The following is a 23407-nucleotide window of genomic DNA, read 5'->3' on the forward strand; positions in this document are numbered from 1 at the left end:
CTGGCTCCCATGACAAACCTTGCAAAATGAAGGTGAAGACTTCCTCTGGAGCCCTATGTCAATGTTGTCAGGTAACCAACAGGACTTACACAATGCCTTAAGATGGGAGGCCAGACCTTACTGTGTACCAGGCTACTGTAATAAAATTCCATTTGCAAAGTGGTTGAATATTTAAATTTATAGCATCTTCTGGGCAACCATTTCTGATGCTAGGGAGAAGAGACAGGATATAGCAACTACTATTAAGGGAAACAGGGACTCCTTCTACAGGGATGTCAAAGTCCCTCCTCAAGGGCCGCAATCCAGTCGGGTTTTCAGGATTTCCCCAATGAATATGCACGAGATCTATTAGCATACAAAGAAAGCAGTGCATGCAAATGGATCTCATGCATATTCATTGGGGAAATGCTGAAAACCCAACTGGATTGCGGCCCTCGACGAGGGACTTTGACACCCCTGTTCTAGAACCTTCCAATCCATGCTACAAAAAGAAGACAATACTGTCGGGAGAAAGCAAATGCTCTGGAAAGTGAGAAGAAAAGAAACAGATAAATGGAATAAGTTGCCGTTTGTTTATCATTACCATTATAGAAATGAAAGTACAGATTAATGTTGCTAACGGAGTCACAGTGGGAAGGATCGTGTGTTGGAACTCGTGAACCAATCCCCCCGTCATCGAGGCTGTAGGGATCTTGTCAGCGTCTAGAAACTTGAACTTCATACCTAGTGATAAAGTAAGACATACATTTACACAACACCAAAGCAACACTCGAAGAGGGTCTCATAGCAGCTGTTTGAAAGCAGATAAAAAACCAAAATCAGCAGATACCCCAGGAAACTCATGCCTTACTAAGCTAAAAAAAAGCAGCGATAGAATTTTACTCTGAATATGATTATGCCTTATGGGCTGAACTTGGAGCTGGAATGGATGCCAGTCATTTGATCTATATAATGCTATTGGCTGTGGATATCATGTGATCAAGCCACTGAGATTCTCCAAAAAGATGCGGCCGCCATTATTTATTTTAAGTTGTACTTAAGATATGCATGAAGATTATTTGAAGGTATTGTTTGAAATCTTTGTAACCTTGATCATGTCACGACAACTTCAGTTTGAAATTCTAAGATTTGCTACTCTTACTCTACAAGAGATCAGTTGTCCTGAGGCTGAGGAATGAAGTGTAGCTATGTCAGCAATATGTTCTCCCTATTAATGACTGTTGCCGTCCCGCTATCAAATGCACAGTTGCATGTTTAAGGTTCAAAGGAGAGCAACCAGAATGATAAAGGGGATGGAACTCCTCTCGTGTGAAACTTTCAAGATCATGAAGGGCATAGAAAAAGTGGACAGGGACCACAAATACAAGGGGGCACTTGGAGAAATTGAGAGGGGAAAGGTTTAGAACAAATGCCAGGAAGTTCTTTTTCACCCAGAGGGTGGTGGATACATGGAACGCGCTACCGGAGGATGTGATAAGCAGAAGCACGCTAAAGGCCTTCAAAGAAGGTCTGGACAGGTACCTGGAGGACAAAGGGATTGAGGGGTACAGATAAGAGTAGAGGTAAGGTTAGAGGGATAGGATTAGAGGTAATTTGTAAAATTAGTCAGAAACCACTGTTCAGGCAGTGGGCCTGATGGGCCGCCGTGGGAGCGGACCGCTGGGCGAGATGGACCTCTGGTCTGACTCAGCGGAGGCAACTTCTTATGTTCTTATGTTCTTATAACAGTAAGATAATATACTCGCATGTTTACTGAAGCAAGCTTAAATATGAATTAACCCTCCACCCTTTTACTAAGCTGTGATAGAGGTTTCTGCCATGGCCCAGAGCACTAAATGGTCCGATGCTCATAGTAATAAGTAATAAGCGTCGGAGCATTTAGCGCTCTGGGCCGCGGTAGAAACAGGGCTTAAATTAGAGTTAAAGGAGCAATTTGATGAATGGGAAATACATTTTTAAAACCCCCCAACATACAATAACAATTTATGGTAGGCTATTTTCTTTCTTGTTAAAAAGATCTAGGTGAGTAGTCACTCACCGCTGACAAGTCCTAAAAACTTAAAAACATTAAAAAAAACCATGGGCTCCTTTTACAAAGGTGTGTTAACGCGCAGAATAGAGTGCGCTAAACCACCACCTCTTGAGGCTTTTCGGGTAGCGCACGCTAATCCAATGCGTGCGCTAAAAACGCATTTGTAAAAGGAGCCCTATATGCAGCGGCGTAGTAAGGAAGGGATGGGGGGAGGGCGGTCCACCCCAGGCGCCGTTTTGCTTGGTGCGCTGCCACCACCCTCCCCGTGCCCCTTCCCCGTACCTTTTTAATTTTGGCACGAGCCGCCGCCAACTTGCAGCCCGCGCTGGCTTGGGCATTCTGTCACTTCTGGGACTCGCACCTAGAAAGTGACATCAGAGAGAGCGCCAAAGCTGACAAGGGCGGCAAGTTGGTGGCTGCTTGCGCCGAAATTAAAAAGGTACGGGAAAGGAGCATGCACGGCGAGAGGAGTGGGAGTGGGGGGGCTGGCTCATCCTTGCTACGCTACTGACTATATTTATTTTAAAAATTTCTATACTGTTTAAAACTAAACAGTTTACAGAATTTACATACAGAATTTTAAAACAACGTATTAAAATAAACGCACAAACAATCCTCAGAAATCATGTCTAAAACAATGGTTCATAGTCATTTGCGCATGAGACTTCAGCACGCCAACATTGCAGCACCGACAATTCGGTGCAAGACTAAACTAAACTAAACTAAACCTTAAGTTTATATACCGCATCATCTCCACGGATGTTGTGGAGCTCGGCACGGTTTACAAGAACTTAAAATATAGGAAGAGAAGGGAAAAAAAAGGTTTACATGAACTTATATATAGAAGAGAAGAGTAAGGGGGGGATAGAATTACATTTTAGTGAAAAGCCAAGTTTTCAGTTGCTTGCGGAATAATTGGAGGGAACTCAGGTTCCGCAGCGGGGTAGTAAGGTCGTTCCAAAGACCTGTGATTCTGAAGAGAAGGGATTTTCCCAGTTTGCCTGCATAGCGAATACCGTGTAGAGATGGGAAGACACCAACGCGCCGCCTAAAAAGTGACTTTTAAAGAGTTCCAACGTGAGGTGTGAGTGTGGGGAACCCCCCCCCCCCCCCCCATATCTGAGCTCAGCACTGAGCAAGGGAGTCAGCCCGGATAACTCACGTGGTCTGACTATCAGCCCCATTATGATTTAGCTTTCCCAAGTATTTTAAATGAGCTCTTAGCCAAAAGTAGTTAGATGTGGATTTCAAATATATATTGTGTTGTTGATAGACAAAGTATTGCTTTTTAGATATATTTAAATGATACGATACCAATGATTGACAGACTTTTGTCCACAGCATTGTATAATGCCCAGAAATTAGGAGCCCAATAAGCATGGCAAAGACCTCTCTTGAAAGGAAAAAGTCGCGAGAGTACTTGGGGCAGTTGACCCTGTAATGAAATGAAAACAAAGAGTTATTTCTATACCTAAGGTTCCAAGTTTATATCAGATCTGATATACCTCCCAATCAGTAGGCTCTCTGGGTGGTTTACAGTATACTAATACTAATAATTTTAATAATTTTATTCTTATTGGGATTATTGTATTTGTTGATGCACTTATTGTAAGTTTGAAAAATGAATAAAGATTTACAAAAATTTTTTTATTCTTATATACCGTCAAAGCCATGGTAGCCTGAGGCGGTTTACAATAAGAAGAGCTGGACAAACAGCGACATAGTTACAATGTAGAATCATCGAATACATGTCTACAGAATAGGAGAGATAATTAACTAAAAATCTTAGGTAACAAATCGGTTAAACAGTTTGGTTTTTACTAATTTTCTAAAACTAAAATAGGATGAGGAGTGCATGATCATGTTACCCAGCCAATCGTTCAGTTTACCTGCCTGGAAAGCTAAAGTTCTGTCCAGGAATCTTTTATAACGGCAGGCCTTTATTGTTGGATGGGTAAACATGTGGATTCTACGCGTGGGCCTAATAGCACGACCCAAATTAAAGTGGGAAACCAGGTACGTAGGGGCCAAACCAAAGATTGATTTGAAACAGAGACAAGAAAATTTAAACAAAACTCTTGTTTCCAGGGGTAGCCATACTCATATGTGGAGAGAAGAGAAAGAAATAGATCTGATCTGCAGTGACATTTGTGTGAACATTTCTCCCAAAATGATGCCAGTGTTTGTATTTTTTGTCATTTATAAGTTGGACATGTCATTTTGGAAAATGGCATTTTAAAGATTCAGACACTACGGAAAGCCTAAAACTGACGGCAATCTGATGTCTGGTAAATAAATATGTGCAATGTTAGAGTTTGATAAATTTAAACAATCCAAGCGTTGCCAACGTTTTCATTCAAGCATACTTTTGATTTCATTTAAGGTTAAGTGAACCATGCAAGGAAACCGCTTTATGATACAGTGATACCTTGGAATCCGAACTGAATCGTTCCAGAACCCCGCTCGAGTTCCAAAGCGTTCGAGTTCCAAGACGATTTTTCCCATTGAAAATAATAGAAACTGGATTAATCCGTTCCTGGGTCCCACAAACTCAAATTTTAACAGGAAATACACTGGATTTTAAGGTAAAATATTAACTATTCCAAAGCAGCATTCAGATTCTGGGGCACAAACACACACATCAAATGTGCAGGGCGTTTGGATTCCAAGACAAAAAATTTACTACAAAAAAAGTTTGGATTCCAAGTCGTTCGCGTTCTGGGGTGTTCGGATTCCGAGGTACCACTGTATTTTGAAGAGCAAACAAACGCTGCTGTTTGAATCAACACTAACCCCTGATGAAGCTTGATTAGTGAAACGGTAGAGCCTCCGTGTTCTGTGATTTTTTTAATTTTATTTTACAAGTTTGATATAACAGCAGTTTCCTAATGTGATATCGCAGTGAACTGATGAGAAGAAACATTACCCCAGTAAAGGCACAAGATTTTCATTGTAGTGCCTGGGTGCTTGAGGTTCACTTTCACGTTATTGCATGATATCAAACTGATTTGCTTGAAGTGTAAAATTGCTCATTTTCTATGTGATGATTTGAGTTAGTTGGGGAAATTCATTCTGTTTCCAATTTTTTGTGAGTCTTTACCCCCCCCCCCAAAAAAAAAGACATCTGTGCAAATATGTCCTTCTCAGAGTCATTTTATAAGGGAAACCCAGATGTTTTTCCTCTTTGAATATGATATTAAGATGGACTTTTTTGGGGGGACGTAATGAGCTAAACATCCCAATTCTGACTTTTTCCCCCCCAAAAAATGCACCGCCACATTATTACCAAGTCAAAGAGCAAAGTAACCAGCAAGTCACAACATCCAAGTGCAGCATGGACATTTTCCTTATTAAACACAACTTTGAGTGTTAAAGAAGAAGCAGGAAAAGGGCATTTCCTTACTTACCAGAACTATGAAGGGCCCCAATGAAAGAGCAAACACGAAGCAGACAATCGAACCCAGAGAAATTGTACGCAGGAAGCTGAAACTGTTCCATCTGACAGATCCATCTAAACAAAATCAGCATTCTTATCAATATGATAACTGGGAAGGGGCAGCTATATAAACTTTTATCACCCAAAGAAAATTCAACCCATAGAATATCAGAAATACCCGTTCACTAACAGTGAACAACAAATACAGCCTTTCTTTATATTTATTGTGCACTTTGACCCTAAATAGATCTCCAGACAAAATACACACCCCATCAGATACACAGTAAAACCTTGGATTGCAAGTCACTTGGTTTGCAAGACAAGCAAAACATTTGATTCAAATTCTAACTTGTAATACAAGCAATGTCTTGCAATACAAGTACTTACAGTATACACACATCCCAACTGAGCCGATGGTTGTTCTCTCTCTGACGCTGCGGGAGTGTAGTGACTGTTCTAAATGAGCGAGGTCTTGCAATACGAGTACATACAGTATATATGCGTCACATCATCACAACTAGGCCGATGGTTCTTCTCTCTCTGACGCTGTGGGAGTGTAATGACTGTTCTAAACGAGCGAGGTCTTGCAATACGAGTACATACAGTATATATGTGTCACATCACAACTGAGCCGATGGTTCTTCTCTCTCTGATGCTGTGGGAGTGTAATGACTGTTCTAAACGAGTGAGGTCTTGCAATACAAGTACGTATAGTATTTTGTATTAAAGTTTTGGGGTTATGGAATGAATCGTTTGAGTTTCCATTATTTTCTATGGGGAAATTCATTTTGATATACGAGTGCTTTGGATTACAAGAATGCTTCTGGAACGAATTATGCTCGCAAACCAAGGTTTTACTGTATATATATATATATATTTTTAGATATTTATATACTGCTTATCTATTCCCAAAGGGAACCTAAGCACTTTACACCAGTGGTTTCCAACCCTGTCCTGGAGGACCACTAGCCAGTCAGGTTTTCAGGATAGTCCTAATGAATATGCATGGGATAGATTTGGATGCCTGCCTCCATGATATGCAAATCTCTGTTATGCATATTCGTTAGGACTATCCCAAAAGCCAGACTGGCTGGTGGTCCTCTAGGACAGGGTTGGGGACCACTGCTTTACACTGTATGGTGGTCAGGTACTCCACGTGTCTTCCCTATCTGTCCTGGCGGGCTCACAATTTAACTACGGTACCTGGGGCAATTGAATGTTAAGGGACTTCCCCAGGGAAACAAGGAACAGCACTGGAATTGAACCTGCAACCTCATGGTGCTGAGGCAGCAGCTTTAAGCATTAGGGCCACTCCTCCACTTCATTCTGTACAGTTAGGCGTGGATTATAGATCTACAGGTAAACTAATTAGCTAACCAGGCACTATCAATAGGTATAAAGGAATATTCTGCATCATTATTTCATTATGTGCATGGAGGGGGACATTAGATATGATGTTATAGAAAACCTGCAGTTGGCGTTTCAAGTTTATTTAAATTTTGTTATCCCGCCTTTTCAAAGTTTCAAGGCGCCTAACATTCATAATACATTTGAGTAGGGTAAAGACAATTAAGGCAGAATAAAAAAATGATATCAAATAGTAAAATAACATCAAAGTTTTCAAAAACAAAACCAGCAGCAACAACAAAAAACTAAAACAATCTATGGAACTTCAGGAAGGCCGTGAAAACCTTCCTCTTCACAAATCCAGCTCCTTAATGCTACTCACGAGCTCCACAATGACCGACGCTACTCACGGACCTAAACTGGCAACCACCAATCAGGTACTCGCTTACAACATTACAACTTTAGTATAATTATGTTGAATCACATTTATTGTTTATTATTATCACAGCTCTATAAATAATGATTAAATTATTTATATTATAATTTATGAAGTGTTCAGACCAATACCCGTGTATTCTGTGATCTCACTGAACTGGGGTACATTGTATATCTCCCTATTAATTGGCGAATCACATTTATTGTCATGAACCTTTTCTTTTTAGTTAATTCCTTACACATCCAGGGTGGGAGGGAGGTGGAAAGGCATCATTATTTCTTGTATTTAGTTTATTGAAATTCTATATGTGGTTATACTTTTATGGATGAATGGGAGGAAGGGGAGGAGAAAATGAATGTTTTCAGAATGTTTGTATATTTAAAGTGCTTTTCTTGATTTACATAAGAACATAAGAAGTTGCCTCCGCTGAGGCAGACCAGAGGTCCATCTCGCCCAGCGGTCCGCTCCCGCGGCGGCCCATTGCCTGAGCAATGGTCCCAGACTATCCCTATAACCTACCGCTACTCCTATCTGTACCCCTCAATTCCTTTATCCTCTAGGAACCTATCCAAACCTTCTTTGAAGCCTTGTAACGTGCTCCGGCCTATCACAGCCTCCGGAAGCGCGTTCCATGTGTCCACCACCCTCTGGGTGAAAAAGAACTTTCTGGCATTTGTTTTAAACCTATCCCCTTTTAATTTCTCCGAGTGCCCCCTTGTACTTGTGGTTCCCCATAATCTGAAAAATCTGTCCCTGTCTACTTTTTCTATACCCTTCAGGATCTTGAAGGTTTCTATCATGTCTCCTCTAAGTCTCCGCTTTTCCAGGGAGAACAGCCCCAGCTTTTTCAGTCTGTCAGTATATGAGAGGTTTTCCATACCCCTTATCAGTTTAGTTGCTCTTCTCTGGACTCCCTCAAGTACCGCCATGTCCTTCTTGAGGTACGGCGACCAGTACTGGACACAGTACTCCAGATGCGGTCGCACCATTGCACGATACAGTGGCAGGATGACCTCCTTTGTCCTGGTCGTGATACCCTTCTTAATGATACCCAACATTTTGTTTGCTTTTCTTGAGGCTGTGGCGCACTGTGCCGATGCCTTCAAAGATGTGTCTACCATCACTCCCAGGTCTCTTTCAAGGTTACTTACCCCTAGCAGTGATCCTCCCATTTTGTAGCTGAACATCGGGTTCTTTTTCCCTACATGCATGACCTTGCATTTCCCTACGTTAAAGTTCATTTGCCATTTTTTGGCCCATTCTTCTAGCGTCGTTAGGTCCCTTTGGAGATCTTCGCAGTCTTCCATGGTTTCAACCCTGCGGTAGAGTTTGGTGTCATCCGCAAATTTGTTTATGTTTAAATTTTTTGCAATGCACTGTTAACATTTACTTACAAAACTATCATGCTGACATTCAAAATCAAACTCTCCCATCAACCTTCCTTCCTTGATAAGCTCCTCATTCCACTGCGCCCTACACGGACGCTTAGATCAGCAGATCCAAAATTTACTCTCCATTCCTTCTATAAAGGACTTTTTCTATACAAGAAAATCGAATTTTTCCTTAGTAGCCCCAACTCAATGGAACGCAAGACCATCTCATCTCCACCATGAAAAACTAATCAATAAATTTAAGATTAACTTGAAAACTTTCCTATTTCAAGATGCTTTCAACTGCTCTTGAATTACCTCTTTCTCATTCAACCAACCGCTTTTAAGAAGCGATCCCATCCTCATGTTTTACTCCTCTCCCTCCGTTTCCTTTCAACTTTTTTCCCCCCCCTCTCTTCTTTCCCTCTCCTTTCTAATAATGTAATTTTACCCCTCTCCCTCCTCCTTATCCTCACTTTCAAGTTTGTCCTGTCTATGTCCTTAATGTACACCCCTTTTTCTTCCTCACAAAATTTTACTTTTATAAGCTTAACCTTTTATCTCAATTTTAAAATTTTATTGTAAACCGGCTAGATACCCGTTGATGGTCGGTATATTAAAAATTAATAAAACTTGAAAATTAATAAAGATTAAAAGAAAAGAGGACGTGGGTTGTGTGTCATATCAGGAGAGGGGGGACCTTACCTGGTTTACATGCAGTGAAGCACCAGCATCGCAGTAAATACACACCATAGGCTGGGGCAATGTAGAGGTAAATGTGTTTCAGGTTTAGGAGCACAGCGAAGAGCAAGGCACCTTCCAAATATCTTTTCTGTCAGATTAAAAACAATCTAGATTAAAGTTCCCTAGTGGGAAATAATTACACAAAATGATATAAATCAAACACTTCCCACTTTTATGAAAAAGTGCATAATATAATCATTACAAAGTAGTATTTCTACAGGAGGAGGCCTCAGTAATGGAGCCTACGCGTAGTCGTATTCACTGACTAGGGTTATCAGCGTAGTTGCTCAGCTCCTTTGCTCCAATCATCGGCCATACTCCAGTATCCCCTTATTTTCAATAACTTGTTTCTGTCCGTTTTATTACTAAATAGTCTACAATAACATGTTTCTGAGTCCAGTTTCCAGATCCCTAAATTTTTAATATTCTACCACAACATGTAATTTACTTGAATCGTTGTTTATGTAATTCTCTTGGTATTGTCCAGATCTCTTCTAATTGTAATCCACTTAGAACCGCAAGGCACAAGCGGAATAGAAATCACTAATGTAATGTAATGTAAGTTTGATGTATTTCATTTGAATGGTCTTCAGATCTATTACGTGCTCAAGTCAGTCTTACCCTACTTGACCAGCTTCATTAGGATTATGTCAATCGTCCAACCAACATCTAAGTACAGTGTTCCCCTGTGAATTCGCGAATCGCGGACTCGCTCATTCACGGTCTGCTCCGACTGCCTCTTCCTGTAGTAAAGTCAGGCTACACCAATCAGAGCTGCGTGTCAAAGCGTGTTTTCACCCGCTGGCACTCCAGCTGCCCTCTCCTGCCTCCCCTGCCTTTTGACAGGCAAAAAACCGCATTTGTGGTTTTTCGAAATTCGCAGAGGTTCTTGGAACAAAACCCCCGTAAATTTTGGGGGAGTACTGTACACTACATCCAAAGCTCACCCTGATCTGTTTCCTTGATGACCAGTCAGAAACCAATCCAATGTGTTTGATATTATCTCCCTCTGGCAAAACCATACTCGATCTTGTTACTGGATTCAAATACTCTATCATCCTTTTAGGGGGTTAAATCCATTCCTTTACCAAACACTGAGGTCAGACCGGGTACCATTTATGAGGGGTGGCATCTGCCCTCCTCTAGTCCTCTGGAACTATTTTGGTTTTCAAAGAGCAATTAAATAGAAGGGTGATTGTGGATGAATCAGGGCGTGCCCCTAATATGCTGGAATGTATCTTATCCACCCTGCTGCCATATCCACTTTTGGTTTTGCTGATTTCCTGTGAACCTTTTTCATCCAACTTTGGTCCTCCAATTCCTTCTTTAGTGAACATTGAAGAAAGGTATTTGTCCAGAGCAAAATAGTTATTCAGATTGCTTAATAATCAGATATTTTTATCCCTTCTTTCTAGCTACAACTTGCATAGACTTCCTTGAATAATCAGTTAGCAAAAAGAAAAAAAGACAAACCTCTGTGAGAAAAAGCACCAGCAAACAACAATGGAGTGGATGGCAAACAAAATGTCGTTGAAATTAAACCTTTATTGAACGATGTCATATAACTAAAATGAGTTAACATAAATCATTTTTGAGTCAAACTGAATAAAAAATGAAACTATTTATTACAAACCAAAGACCAATTAAAAAAGTATTGGCATACATATAAAATTAAAATATGGTATAACACTAATAGGAGCATATAAAATGTATGTGTGGATAAAAACAGATATGGTGACAAATATGAGGACATAGAAATATAACGCTGACTTTTACGAAATGGCGGTAGAGGTTTCTACCACGGGCTGGTGAGGTAAATGCTCTGAAACTCATACAATTCCTATAACTTTTACCTCATTGGCCCACAGTAGAAACCTCTACTGTGGCTTTGTAAAAGGAGCCCTAAATGAATACTGTACCATATAAAAAGATCAATAATAATAGTTTATGTATTTACATTTTTATTATATTATTATTGGGGGGTTTATATGATACAATATTCATTTAAATTTCTATGTCCTCATTACCAGGTGGACTTTAGTCTATGGCCCAGAAATATCAAAAAAGAGACAAGTTAATTTAATCATGTATATTTAATGAGAATAACTAATAAGCAGACTGGATGGACCATTCAGGTCTTCATCTGCCTTCATTTACTATGTTACTACCGTATTTCCCCGCACATAGGCCGTCCCAGTGTATAGGTCACATAAAATGTCTATACATGTTTAAAAACTCTTAGATAAGCCGCCCCATGTTACAAGCCGTGGCTTATCTAAGAGTTTTAAAACCATATGGATCTACATATCCCTCCCTCAGTATATATCTTCCACCTCCCCCTGCTAAATACCCTACCTTCGCTGGCTGCCTCCTGTCATGTTGCGGCTCTGGTGCAGGGCAGGAGCGATCTTTTCAGCGTCCAGCCACCCCGCGCTGCTTCCTCAATGCGTGTGGCAAGTCTCGCGGGACTCGACTGATGCAGGCATTGAGGAAGCAACGCGGGGCTGGCTGGACACTGAAAAGATCGCTCCTGCCCTGCACTGCGGCTGCGACATTGTAGGAGGCCAGCGAGAGAGCTACATTATTTAAAAAGGTATGTGGGGGGATCTAACCCTCTTTCTTCCTCCCCTCTTAAAGTCAATCAATTTGTACCTTTGCTTAATCTTTGTAAACCGCAAAGAACTTCACGGTATTGCGGTATATAAGCTGTTATTATTATTACAGTGGTGCCTCGCATAACGGACGCCTCGCACAGCGAACGCTGCGCATAACGAACTTTTTGTCTTGCTCCCTATAACGAACTTCGTTTCACACAACGAAGTCGCCCGAGGGGCCCGGGGGGGGGGGGGGGCGGAACTACTCTCGCCGCTTCCTAATGTGAGCCGGGAACAGCAGCACCCTCCTGTCTGAATGCAGTGTTCCATCATCTCCCTCCACCTTACCTTAGATGCCGAGTTTTCCGGCTTTCTTTTTCGGCCAGCCACACACTTTCAAAGAGCAGCACATGCGCGCATGCTCTGTTGTTCAATCTTCTCCTCTGACGCAACCGGAAACCGGAAGTTGCAGGAGAGGAGAACATTGATCAACTTCAGCAGCTGCGCGTGCACAGCTTTTTGAAAGCGTGCGGCTGGGTGAAAAAGAAAGCTGGCAAACTCTGCATATAAGGTGAGGTGGAGGGAGGGAAATGTAGGGCTGCAGAACGAATTATTTTGTTTTACATGTATTCTTATGGGAAAACGCGTTTCACACAACGAACGTTTCACATAACAAACTTGCTCCTGGAACGGATTAAGTTCGTTGTGTGAGGCACCACTGTATCTACTAATGGGGTGGCTTATCTACGATGTCGTTAGATAGGCCGTCCTATATAAGGAAGCCACACACACTGTTTGGACTGCAAAACCCATATATAGGCCGCGATCTATATATGGGGAAACAAGGTATTACTTTTTAAATTGATCTTTTTGGCAGTTGGAGCTACTTTCTTTTTGAAATTTCCATGCAAATGCCTTCTCTCATTTGGCAGTGATAAATATGTGTTTTATGATCCAGTCCAGTTAGAAGACTTTATTAAAGAGAAACCATTGTTGAAAGTTTAATTTCAAATACTGATTTTACTTTTGGAGGATGTTGTATAGGTATATAAAATGCCAGTTGCCTGTCCCTAGATAAGTAGACAGAAAGATTTGATATTTTATTTTAAAATACTGGCGACCAGTGATAATGTGGACTAGGACATGGTTGAATTATTGCCTAAATATGTTTTGTCGTTCTTTATATGGAATTTGTATCTTTTGTGGTCATTCATGAATATTTGTTATTAAGACATAACGAATAATCAAATAAATAAATAAAAAAAATAAAAAAAAAAAATTGATTTTTTTTTTTTAATTCAGTCTGACTCCTGGTGCAGGCCAGTTACATAAGAACATAAGAAGTTGCCTCCACTGGGTCAGACCAGAGGTCCATCCCGCCCAGCGGTCATCTCCCGCGGTGGCCCATCAGGTCCGCGACCTGTGAAGTGGTTTCTGACCACTTCTATAACCTACCTCAAGTTCTATCTGTACCCCTCTATCCCCTTATCCTCCAGGAACCTATCCAAACCTTCCTTGAACCCCTGTACAGAGTTCTGGCCTATCACTTCCTCCGGAAGCGCGTTCCATGTGTCCACCACCCTCTGGGTAAAAAAGAACTTCCTAGCATTTGTTCTAACCCTGTCCCCTTTCAATTTCTCCGAGTGACCTCTAGTGCTTGTGGCTCCCCACAGTTTGAAGAATCTGTCCTTATTCACCTTCTCAATGCCCTTTAGGATTTTGAAGGTTTCTATCATGTCCCCTCTAAGTCTCCTCTTCTCCAGGGAGAACAGCCCCAGCCCCAGCCCCAACATTCCGTAAATCGATAAAGACCCTCCTCTTCAACTACAGATCTCCTCTGTCTTCTCCCCCCCTTACGCCCCACCCCTCCACTCTCCTATCACCTTCCCGAACTCCAGTATAACCCTCTCTTACTCTCTCCACAAACAAATTGTACCTAAACGCATATAACTTTCCTTAAACTAAACTACTGTATTTCCCCCTTCTCTCTTTCTGCTATACTCTCCCTGTATTTAATTCTCTCCAAAATCTATAAATCCAATCACTAAACCTGTTGTACTACTTATATGTCTAATTACTCCCCACTGTGTATGTTCATTTGTAGACCGTTCTGAGCTACTGGGAGGACGGGATAAAAATCCAAATAAATAAATTTTTAACCTGTCAGCGTATGAAAAATTTTCCATACCTTTTATCAGCTTAGTCGCCCTCCTCTGCACTCCCTCGAGTACCGCCATGTCCCTCTTGAGGTACGGCGACCAGTATTGAACACAGTTGGATGAAACACGATTCGTGCACCTAAGTTAGGAAGCCTAGCGATGCCGAAGGCTGCACTAAACGTGATATCATAAAACACTCCTAACTTCTTGCAGAGTCACGCTTAGTGCTGTACTTAGTCGGAGCTAAATTTTTAAGCGCCATTTATAAAATCAGGCCCTCAATGCACAGTTAGTACCTAAAAACAGGCTACTGCACAAACACATTGAAGCGTCCTGCGGTATTTTTCTTGCTTCTGTGAGCTAAACTCTGCATGATATCATTTTTATATACGCTGTTGAATAAAAATGTCAGCACTCTAACAGTCAGCACTGAAGAGGGACACACAGTACAAATCAAACAACAAAAAAAATAACAGTGCTTCAGATTTCTTCCTCAGGATCGAGGCATCTCACGTTCTTCATTTCATTGTTACGAGCGCTACAACAAAAAAACGGCACATAAGGCCTTCAAGTTGTGGGCAATCAATATACCGTATTTGCCGGCGTATAAGGCAACTTTTCAGTACCTTAAAATCCTCCCCAAAGTCGGGGGTCGTCTTATACGCCGGGTACTGTTTACATGCCCTTACTTTACATGCCCTAACATCTCCTTCCTTACCTCCTTACGGTGCTTACGGTACTAGTAAACCTGCCGGGACATCAGCGGGGCCATGGCGGGACATCAGTGTGACAAGGGTGCCATCTCCTTCATCCTGCGCAGCGGGAAGCAGCGGCGCTCTGGCCCCACCCCTTTTCTCTTTACTACGTCTCTCGCACATGCGGCCGTGTGTGGAGTCTAGCCCTTAAGGAAGTTGCGGGGGCGAACAGGAGGCTTTTGAAGGCTATTAAAGGGAAACTGTCATGCCAGCAAACTTGCTAGGGACTTGCCCGGCACTTGCTCTCTCCCTCTATGTGTTATCTTCCTTCTATCATTGACAGTTTCAGTTTGGTTAACAGTTTAGAAAACAAATAGCATGGCAGCTCCCATGGGTTTATTGTTCTATTCAGCTTTAGTGAATTAATTAAAATTGTTGAAATAAATTCTGATGTTCTTTTAAGTTTTATTTGTTGTGCAGAAGGTGTGCGGAAGAAGGGGTAGTCTTATATGGCGAGTATATAACAAACTCTATATTTTAACTGTAAAAGTTGGGGGGTCGTCTTATACGCCCAGTCGTCTTATACGCCGGCAAATACGGTATATTTATTGTAAGATCCGACACGGGCCATGATTCGGCGTGCCCGCCTGTGTCAGGGGTCTATATAATAATAATAACAACAATTTTATTCTTATATATAGCCAGACCATGCCAGTTCTAGGCGGTTTACAGTAAGCGAAACTGAAACAGCGAATTGTGCAGAATCATAATAGAATAAACGACAGACCAAATTAACAAAACAGTAAAAAAAACTTAGGTTACAAATCCATCAAATAATTGCGTTTTTACTAATTTTCTAAAACAATAGAAAGATGAAACACATGGAATAATTTTACCTAGCCAATCATTCATTTTGGCTGCCTGAACATAAGAATTGCCGCCGCTGGGTCAGACCAGTGGTCCATCGTGCCCAGCAGTCCGCTCACGCGGCGGCCCCCAGGTCAAAGACCAGTGCCCTAACCGAGACCAGCCCTACCTGTGTTCGTTCTGGTTCAGCAGGAACTGGTCTAACCTTGGGCTCCTTTTATTAAGCCGCGCTAAACCGCTAGCCGCTGCCGCCTTCTCTTGAGCAGGCGGTAGTTTTTGGCCAGCGCAGGGGTTAGCTCGTGATAAAACGTCGCATGCGTTAACCCCACTAGCGCAGCTTGATAAAAGGAGCCACTTGTCTTGAATCCCTGGAGGGTGTTTTCCCTTATAACAGCCTCCGGAAGAGCGTTCCAGTTCTCTACCACTCTCTGGGTGAAGAAGAACTTCCTTACGTTTGTACGGAATCTATCCCCTTTTCACTTTAGAGAGTGCCCTCTCGTTCTCTCTACCTTGGAGAGGGTGAACAACCTGCCTTTATCTACTAAGTCTATTCGCTTCACTATCTTGAATGTTTCTATCATGTCCCCTCTCAGTCTCCTCTTTTCAAGGGAGAATAGGCCCGGCTTCTCTAATCTCTCACTATACGGCAATTCCTCCAACCCCTTAACCATTTTAGTTGCTCTTCTCTGGACCCTTCTGAGAAGAGTTCTATGCATCTCGGTAGCAGAAATCCATGCAAACCTTACACCTTAAATGGAGAAACACTAGCTAGGACTTCAGAAGAAAGAGACTTGGGAGTAATCATCAGTGCAGACATGAAGACCGCCAAACAAGTAGAGAAGGCCTCATCCAAAGCAAGGCAACTGATGGGATGTATCAATAGAAGCTTCGTTAGCCGCAAATCTGAAGTCATAATGCCACTGTACAGAACCATGGTGAGACCTCATCTGGAGTACTGTGTGCAATTCTGGAGGCCACATTACCGTAAAGACGTGCTTAGAGTTGAGTCGGTTCAGCGGATGGCCACTAGGATGATCTCGGGGCTCAAGGGTCTCTCGTACGAAGAAAGACTAAACAAATTGCAGCTCTACACTCTAGAGGAACGCAGGGAGAGGGGGGACATGATTGAGACATTTAAATACATCACGGGACGTGTCGAGGTGGAAGAAGACATCTTCTTTCTCAGGGGACCCTCGGTCACAAGGGGGCATCCATTCAAACTCAGAGGAGGGAAATTCGATAGTGACATAAGGAAGTATTTCTTCACAGAAAGGGTTGTAGATCACTGGAACAAGCTTCCAGAGCAGGTGATCAAGGCCACCAGTGTTATTGACTTTAAGAATAAATGGGATGCCCTAGTAGGATCCTTACGAGGGTCGAGTTAAGGAACTAAGTCATTAGTACTCAGACTTAATGGGGTGGGTCAGTAGAGTGGGCAGACTTGATGGGCTATAGCCCTTTTCTGCCGTCATCTTTCTATGTTTCTTCTATGTTTCTATGAAGAATCTCTTGAAATGACAAGATTTTATAGTGGGGTATGCAAATAGATGTACTCTACGTGTGGACTTGTTTGAAAAATCCAGGAGAAAATGAGAATCAAGGTAGGCTGGAGACATACCAAAAAATGATTTAAAACAGATACAAGCAAATTTGAACAGGACTCTAGCCTCCATTGGTAACCAGTGTAATTTTTGGTAATAGGGACTGATGTGCTCCCATTTTTACAAACCAAAAATCAACCGTACAGCTGAATTTTGTACAACTCGTAATCTTTTAAAAGTTTTCTTATAGGTACCCAGATAAATTATGTTACAATAGTCAAGAATACTTAAAATAGATGATTGGACTAACAAGCGGAACAATGCGACATCAAAATATTTCTTGATGGTTCGGAGTTTCCATAAAGCCGAGACGCATCTTCTAACTAACAAATCTGCATGTTGATCCTAGGTGAGGTGCCGCTCTAATATTACACTTCTCCCTTTGTATTCGCGGTTTCGATTATTCAGTTTTAGCTTGCTGGCTCCACCCCCCCAAATTACATCAGCTTCCCGGCACTTTCTTCACTGTGTTTTGCCTCTCCTTCAGGAACATGCCAGGTCTCCCACCATGTTGTTCGCGGTTTCACCGTATTCACGATGGTTTTTAATAGAAAACAGCGAATAACATATGAAAAAGTTGTTCGCGGTTTTTCTGTATTTGCGGTTCTGTTAATCCCCTATCACAGCGAATACGGAGGGAGAAGTGTACTCCCATCTCCATCAACTCAGTCTGTATTTGCTACAGTTGAAAAAAACCCCAAAACCTTTACACTTGTCCAGTTCTTCTGCCGTTTTTTAATAAAATGCTCACAGGTTGTGCTGGCATGATTGCCCACAATTGAAGGCCTTTTGTGCTGTTTTTGGTTTGTTTGTTTTTGTAGTGCTTTAAAAATGAAATGAGGAATGTGAGATGCCTCGATCTTGAGGAAGAAATCTGAAACACTGTTATGTAGAGAGAGGTAGTCCTTAGTGTTCAAATATCAGATAAGTGTCTTTTGACTCAATGAACAAGATTCAGTTTTTATGATGAACAGATAAATAGAAAATTTAGCAATATAAGAAAAATTAAATTATTATTTGGACCTATGAAGAATTTGGCTGTATAATCCCGATTGAGCTCATGGTGGCCATCTGAGGATCCATTATATAAAATAAATAGTGTATTGACTGTCTTTTGTTTTGGTTTATTTTCTAAGCATCTTTCCCTAAGGGGGTGCGGCACAGACCTGGAAGCATTATGATTAGTGCACACTAACTGGCTAGCACAGTTAACATACCCCCTTCCCTTTTACTAAACCGCGATAGTGGTTTTTAGCGCAGGGAGCCGTGTGGAATGTTGCGCCGACGCTCATAGGAACTCTATGAGCGTCGGGAGCAGCGCATAGCATTCAGCGTGGCTCCCTGCGCTAAAAACTGCTTTTGCGGTTTGGTAAAAAAAAAAAAAAAGGGGGGGGGAGGGGATAGACAAAGCCCACAACTCAAGAGAGGACTTTCTAGCTCTGAAACAGAGAATGCCAAATCTAAACACACTTTCTAAATCAGAAAACTAAAGAGAGACATATAAAATGTTCTTCCCCTGTAGAAAGTCTTCTGATTGCAAAGGATCAATAAAAGCCAAACCTGTTTTTCAGATGCAATCAAACAATAAATGAAGCTTAAACTAGGCGCCATCGGCCAGATTCTGCATACGGCTACCTTCTCGTTTAAGAATGCCTTTAGAAGACATACTCCCTTGCAGCCCCGATTATAGTAACATCAAATACAATGACTTAAAAAAATGATGACTTTTTTGCTTAAACTGCTTTGCTTTTCAAGAAGTTGGTTTTAAGATTTTACCTGTTTATTGCCTATTTCCAAGGGCATAAGCGGATTAGCAGCAGCTCTCTCTTTGCCAAAGTGGTGCTTGCCAAGGATCCTGAAACACAGGAAGTGTCAATGTCAGTGTTCTTGGATCCTCAGGAAGTACCAGAGAATATAATTTATTTTTTTTTTGGGGGGGGGTCAGGTACTTTCTCTTCCTCTGTGTTTCCTGTTCATCTGGAACCAGCTTCTACTAAGCCATGCCATTAAATTTTAACTACCCGTGTTTTTTTTTTTTCTATTTTATCCCTCTGTAAACCCCCCCCCCCCCATTCTAACCTAGTATCACATGACCATTTTCAGCCGGGGCTGCTTGTACTCAACAATTTTTGTTACGTGGTATGTATGAACCCTAATTTTGGTCACTAGGGTTTGCCTTTCTGCAGCAGTCAAAATAGACCACAAGAACAGAAACCAGCCTTGAGAATCAAATCCAGTTTTCTTACACTGCAACATACAAAGTGTCCACTAATTTATTTATTTATTCAAAATTCTATACCATTCTCCCAGGGGAGCTCAGAACGGTTTACATGAATTTATTCAGGTACTTGAGCATTTATCCCTCTCACAATCTATCTAATGTACCCGGGGCAATGAGGGGATTAAGTGACTTGCCCAGGGTCACAAGGAGCAGGGTGGGATTTGAACCCACAACCTCAGGGTGCTGAGCTTTAACCACTGCGTCACACTCTCCCCTAAGCTGTCAGACCAACACACAAGCTTTCTTCTTGCTTTTTTGAGCTTCCATATTAAATTAAAACCGGAGCTGGGATCCAAACCTTAAGAACTTTCGCATTTGCAGTTACCTGAGAATTTTTTTTTTTTATAGCCCCCTCTCAATACTCTTAATCAGGGGTGTCAAAGTCCCTCCTCGAGGGCCGCAATCCAGTCGGGTTTTCAGGATTTCCCCAATGAATATGCATGAGATCTATGTGCATGCACTGCTTTCAATGCATATTCATTGGGGAAATCCTGAAAACCCAACTGGAGTGCGGCCCTCAAGGAGGGACTTTGAGATCCCTGCTCTTAGTCCAGTCACTGCAATAGCAAGCCTTAGCTGGGGGCCATGTACCAAGGCTCTTTTGATAACTTTTAACTGTGTTCCCTTAATTTGGCCACAAGGTGGTACTACAGTGCAATGACTATGACATCTCCTCATGAACTGTGGGTGCTGCCTTTGCATAACACCCCAGACCTGGCTGGCTTGCAAAGAGAATACCTAAGATGGGAAGAAAATCCTGGTTCATTTGCACAGCACTTTGCAGTGTTACCACGGAAACACCGGGCTGGTACAAATGAAACACTCAACAAGATGACTGGTCACCAAAACTCACATGGCAATTCCACCTACTTCCACTCCGCTTTCATGGTAGCTAAGAAAGCAACGATGCTAATGGACATACTGTATGTAAAACAAACTCAGAATGGCTTAGATGAAAAACACTATCCAACCTATAAAAAATTATCTGTGCTGTAATGACCTAGCAGCCCCATGAATTACAACTGCTTCCACCCAGTGGCGGGCGTAGCGAGGGTGAGAGGCACCCAGGGGTGGTGGCGTCCCTCCCCCGTCCTCTACTCCATCCCTTGCTCCCTCATTCCCCACCCACCCCCCTGCCGCGCGCCCCTTCGAGCAGCATCACCAATTTGCTGTTCACTTTGGAGTCAGCTCTCCCTCTGACATCAGTACTTAGGCGCGGGACCTGGAAGTAATGTCATAGGGAGAACCGAAGCTGGCGCTAACAGCAGGTTGAACTTGCTCACGCCTCAGAGCTAGAGGTACGGTGAGGGGGCAAGTGAAGGCATGCGCGGCGCAGGAAAGAGTGGAAAGGAGCAGGGGGCAGAGAGGAGGACGGTGGCTGGCACCCGGGGGGGGGGACCACTCCCCTCCCCCACCTTCCTATGCCACTGCTTCCACCCATTAGTCTTTTCTGCCAACACAAATCCCACAAAGGGTTCTAGACTAGTGCTTCTCAATCTGCTTCTCGGGACATACCTAGTCAATTGGGTTTCCAGGAAATTTAAACTAAACTAAACTAAGCCTTAAGTTTATATACCGCCTCTTCTCCACAGATGTGGAGCTCGGCACAGTTTACAAGAACTTAAATATAGGAAGAGAATTTGAAAACCAAAAAGGCAGTGAATATACGAGGATAAATCAAAAAGTAAAGGCAAAACACATTTAACAGATTTAATAGAAATAACTGAGAGCAACTGAACGTATCACTTTTCCACCTTTTCTAGGGTCCGATAAGCATTGGTATTCGGTTCATCTCGCAGCGCCCGTCCTGCTTACCAAAAGTGGTCCACCAGGCGCTCACATTCCATACCTGGCTCCAAGCCAACGAACCGGACTTCTACCCATTTAAAGTTCGAGAACAGGTTGAGACTGTTTCGGCCCCAAGACGATGCATTTGTTGTATCGTTCATCTAGCTTCTGCATTCCTGCAGAGAAGAGGTTTTTTGGCTGCTCCTGAAGCCAGGTGAGCACCGGCTTCCTTTACTTCATTGTGCTCTGTCTTTTGCTCTCCGGGTCACAGCGATGCACCCATGTCTCGTAGCTGGCGACAGTTCTCTCCAGAATACTCGGATCTTCTTCAAACCGTCTCAGGAACTGAGTCGCAACTTCCACACGCTGTTGCTTGTGTAGACCAGTAAGCTGTTTGGGATCTCATTGTGCAGAGACGGTCCTGGTTGTCATACATGAAGAAGGACATGATGCTACTCGAAAGGGTCCAGAGAAGGGCGACTAAGATGGTTAAGGGGCTGGAGGAGTTTCCGTACAGTGAAAGATTAGAGAAACTGGGCCTTTTCTCCCTCGAACAGAGGAGATTGAGAGGGGACATGATCGAAACATTCAAAGTACTGAAGGGAATAGACTTAGTAGATAAGGACAGGTTGTTCACCCTCTCCAAGGTAGGGAGAACGAGAGGGAACTCTCTAAAGTTGAAAGGGGATAGATTCCGTACGAACGTAAGGAAGTTCTTCTTCACCCAGAGAGTGGTAGAAATCTGGAACGCTCTTCCGGAGTCTATAGGGGAGTTTATAGGGGAAAACACCCTCCAGGGATTCAAGACAAAGTTAGATAAGTTCCTGCTAGACCAGAACGTACGCAGGTAAGGCTAGTCTCGGTGACGGCTCAGGTCCTTGACCAGAGGGCCGCCGCGTGAGCAAACTGCTGGGCAGGATGGACCACTGGTCTGACCCAGCAGCAGCAGCAATTCTTATGTTCTGTTTCCCAAGTCATCATGCATTATAACAAATGCAGATCCATAGCCGATATCCAAATTTGCAGCCAATGGAGACACCGTTATCTGTTCTTCTCTAATCAAGGCAACTGTCCTGTCAATGTGCTCTTGTGTGTGCGATATTGATGAACGGCCTTCGTCAGTTACACCTGTTCTTCCCGTTTTAAACCCTTTTTACCCAAGCAAACCTTTCATTGACTCACAGTGCTATGACTATACTGAGTCAATAAGGTATTATCAGGTCTAGCCCCTAAATACATAATAGACCTCTTCTCATTCCCAACGAACAGACATGAGAGAAGAACACACCTGAAATTTGTTTCCCCACCGGCTAGGGTCAAAGTCCCTCCTCGAGGGCCGTAATCCAGTCGGGTTTTCAGGATTTCCCCAATGAATATGCTTTGAAAGCAGTGCATGCACATAGATCTCATGCATATTCATTGGGGAAATCCTGAAAACCCGACTGGATTCCGGACCGTCGAGGACCGACTTTGACACCTGTGGGCTAGAGGATGCAAATATAAGAGACACCATCAACAACTTCTATCGTACCAAGCAGCCTTATGGGGCAAAGACCTAGGAAAACTAATCACACACTCGAACAACTATAGCGAATTTAGGAGACACCTAAAAAAACATACCTGTTCTTGAATTACATAGGTAACGAACAAGGACAATAGCCCCCTTCGTAATTCCACCCCATATCTGATCTTGCAAACTGTTAACCTCTAATCTCTAAACTATGAATGTCCCAATCAATTAATGAAACTTTTCTAACTCATCGTAAATAGCACGGAACTTCCCGGTCCGGCAGTATATAAACTGTTGTTATTATTAATGTTGTTAATATCAGATGGTCACTGTTATACTCTGTAATTCACTGACTGTACAGTTTCACCTCACTGTAAACCGCCTAGAAGTCGCAAGATTGTTGGCGGTATATAAGAATAAAGTTATTATTATTATTATTATTATTAATATCTGACGGTGTACAGGCAATGTACGAGTACATATGTTGCATTTCGCTAACTGTGCTCTGGTTATCTATAGAATTTAACAAATGCCTTTAATTTTTGAT

General features: G+C 42.4%; 1 protein-coding gene across 5 annotated transcripts in view; it reads right to left on the bottom strand.

Annotated features, from left to right (window-relative positions):
- ALG8 (ALG8 alpha-1,3-glucosyltransferase) overlaps positions 1-23407 on the bottom strand; it is a 63210-nt gene that overhangs the window by 14434 nt on the left and 25369 nt on the right. For 4 of the 5 annotated variants that reach the window (XM_033950253.1, XM_033950254.1, XM_033950257.1 and 1 more), the window contains 4 exons: positions 9327-9453; positions 5440-5543; positions 3347-3467; positions 584-723 (listed from right to left, as the gene is read on the bottom strand). In XM_033950253.1, coding sequence (XP_033806144.1) covers positions 584-723; positions 3347-3467; positions 5440-5543; positions 9327-9453 — 492 coding nt within the window. The remainder of the gene's footprint in view (positions 1-583; positions 724-3346; positions 3468-5439; positions 5544-9326; positions 9454-23407) is intronic. The other variant, XM_033950255.1, reaches the window with a different exon arrangement.

Source organism: Geotrypetes seraphini, chromosome 6 (assembly GCF_902459505.1).
Source record: "Geotrypetes seraphini chromosome 6, aGeoSer1.1, whole genome shotgun sequence".
NCBI lineage: Eukaryota > Metazoa > Chordata > Amphibia > Gymnophiona > Dermophiidae > Geotrypetes > Geotrypetes seraphini.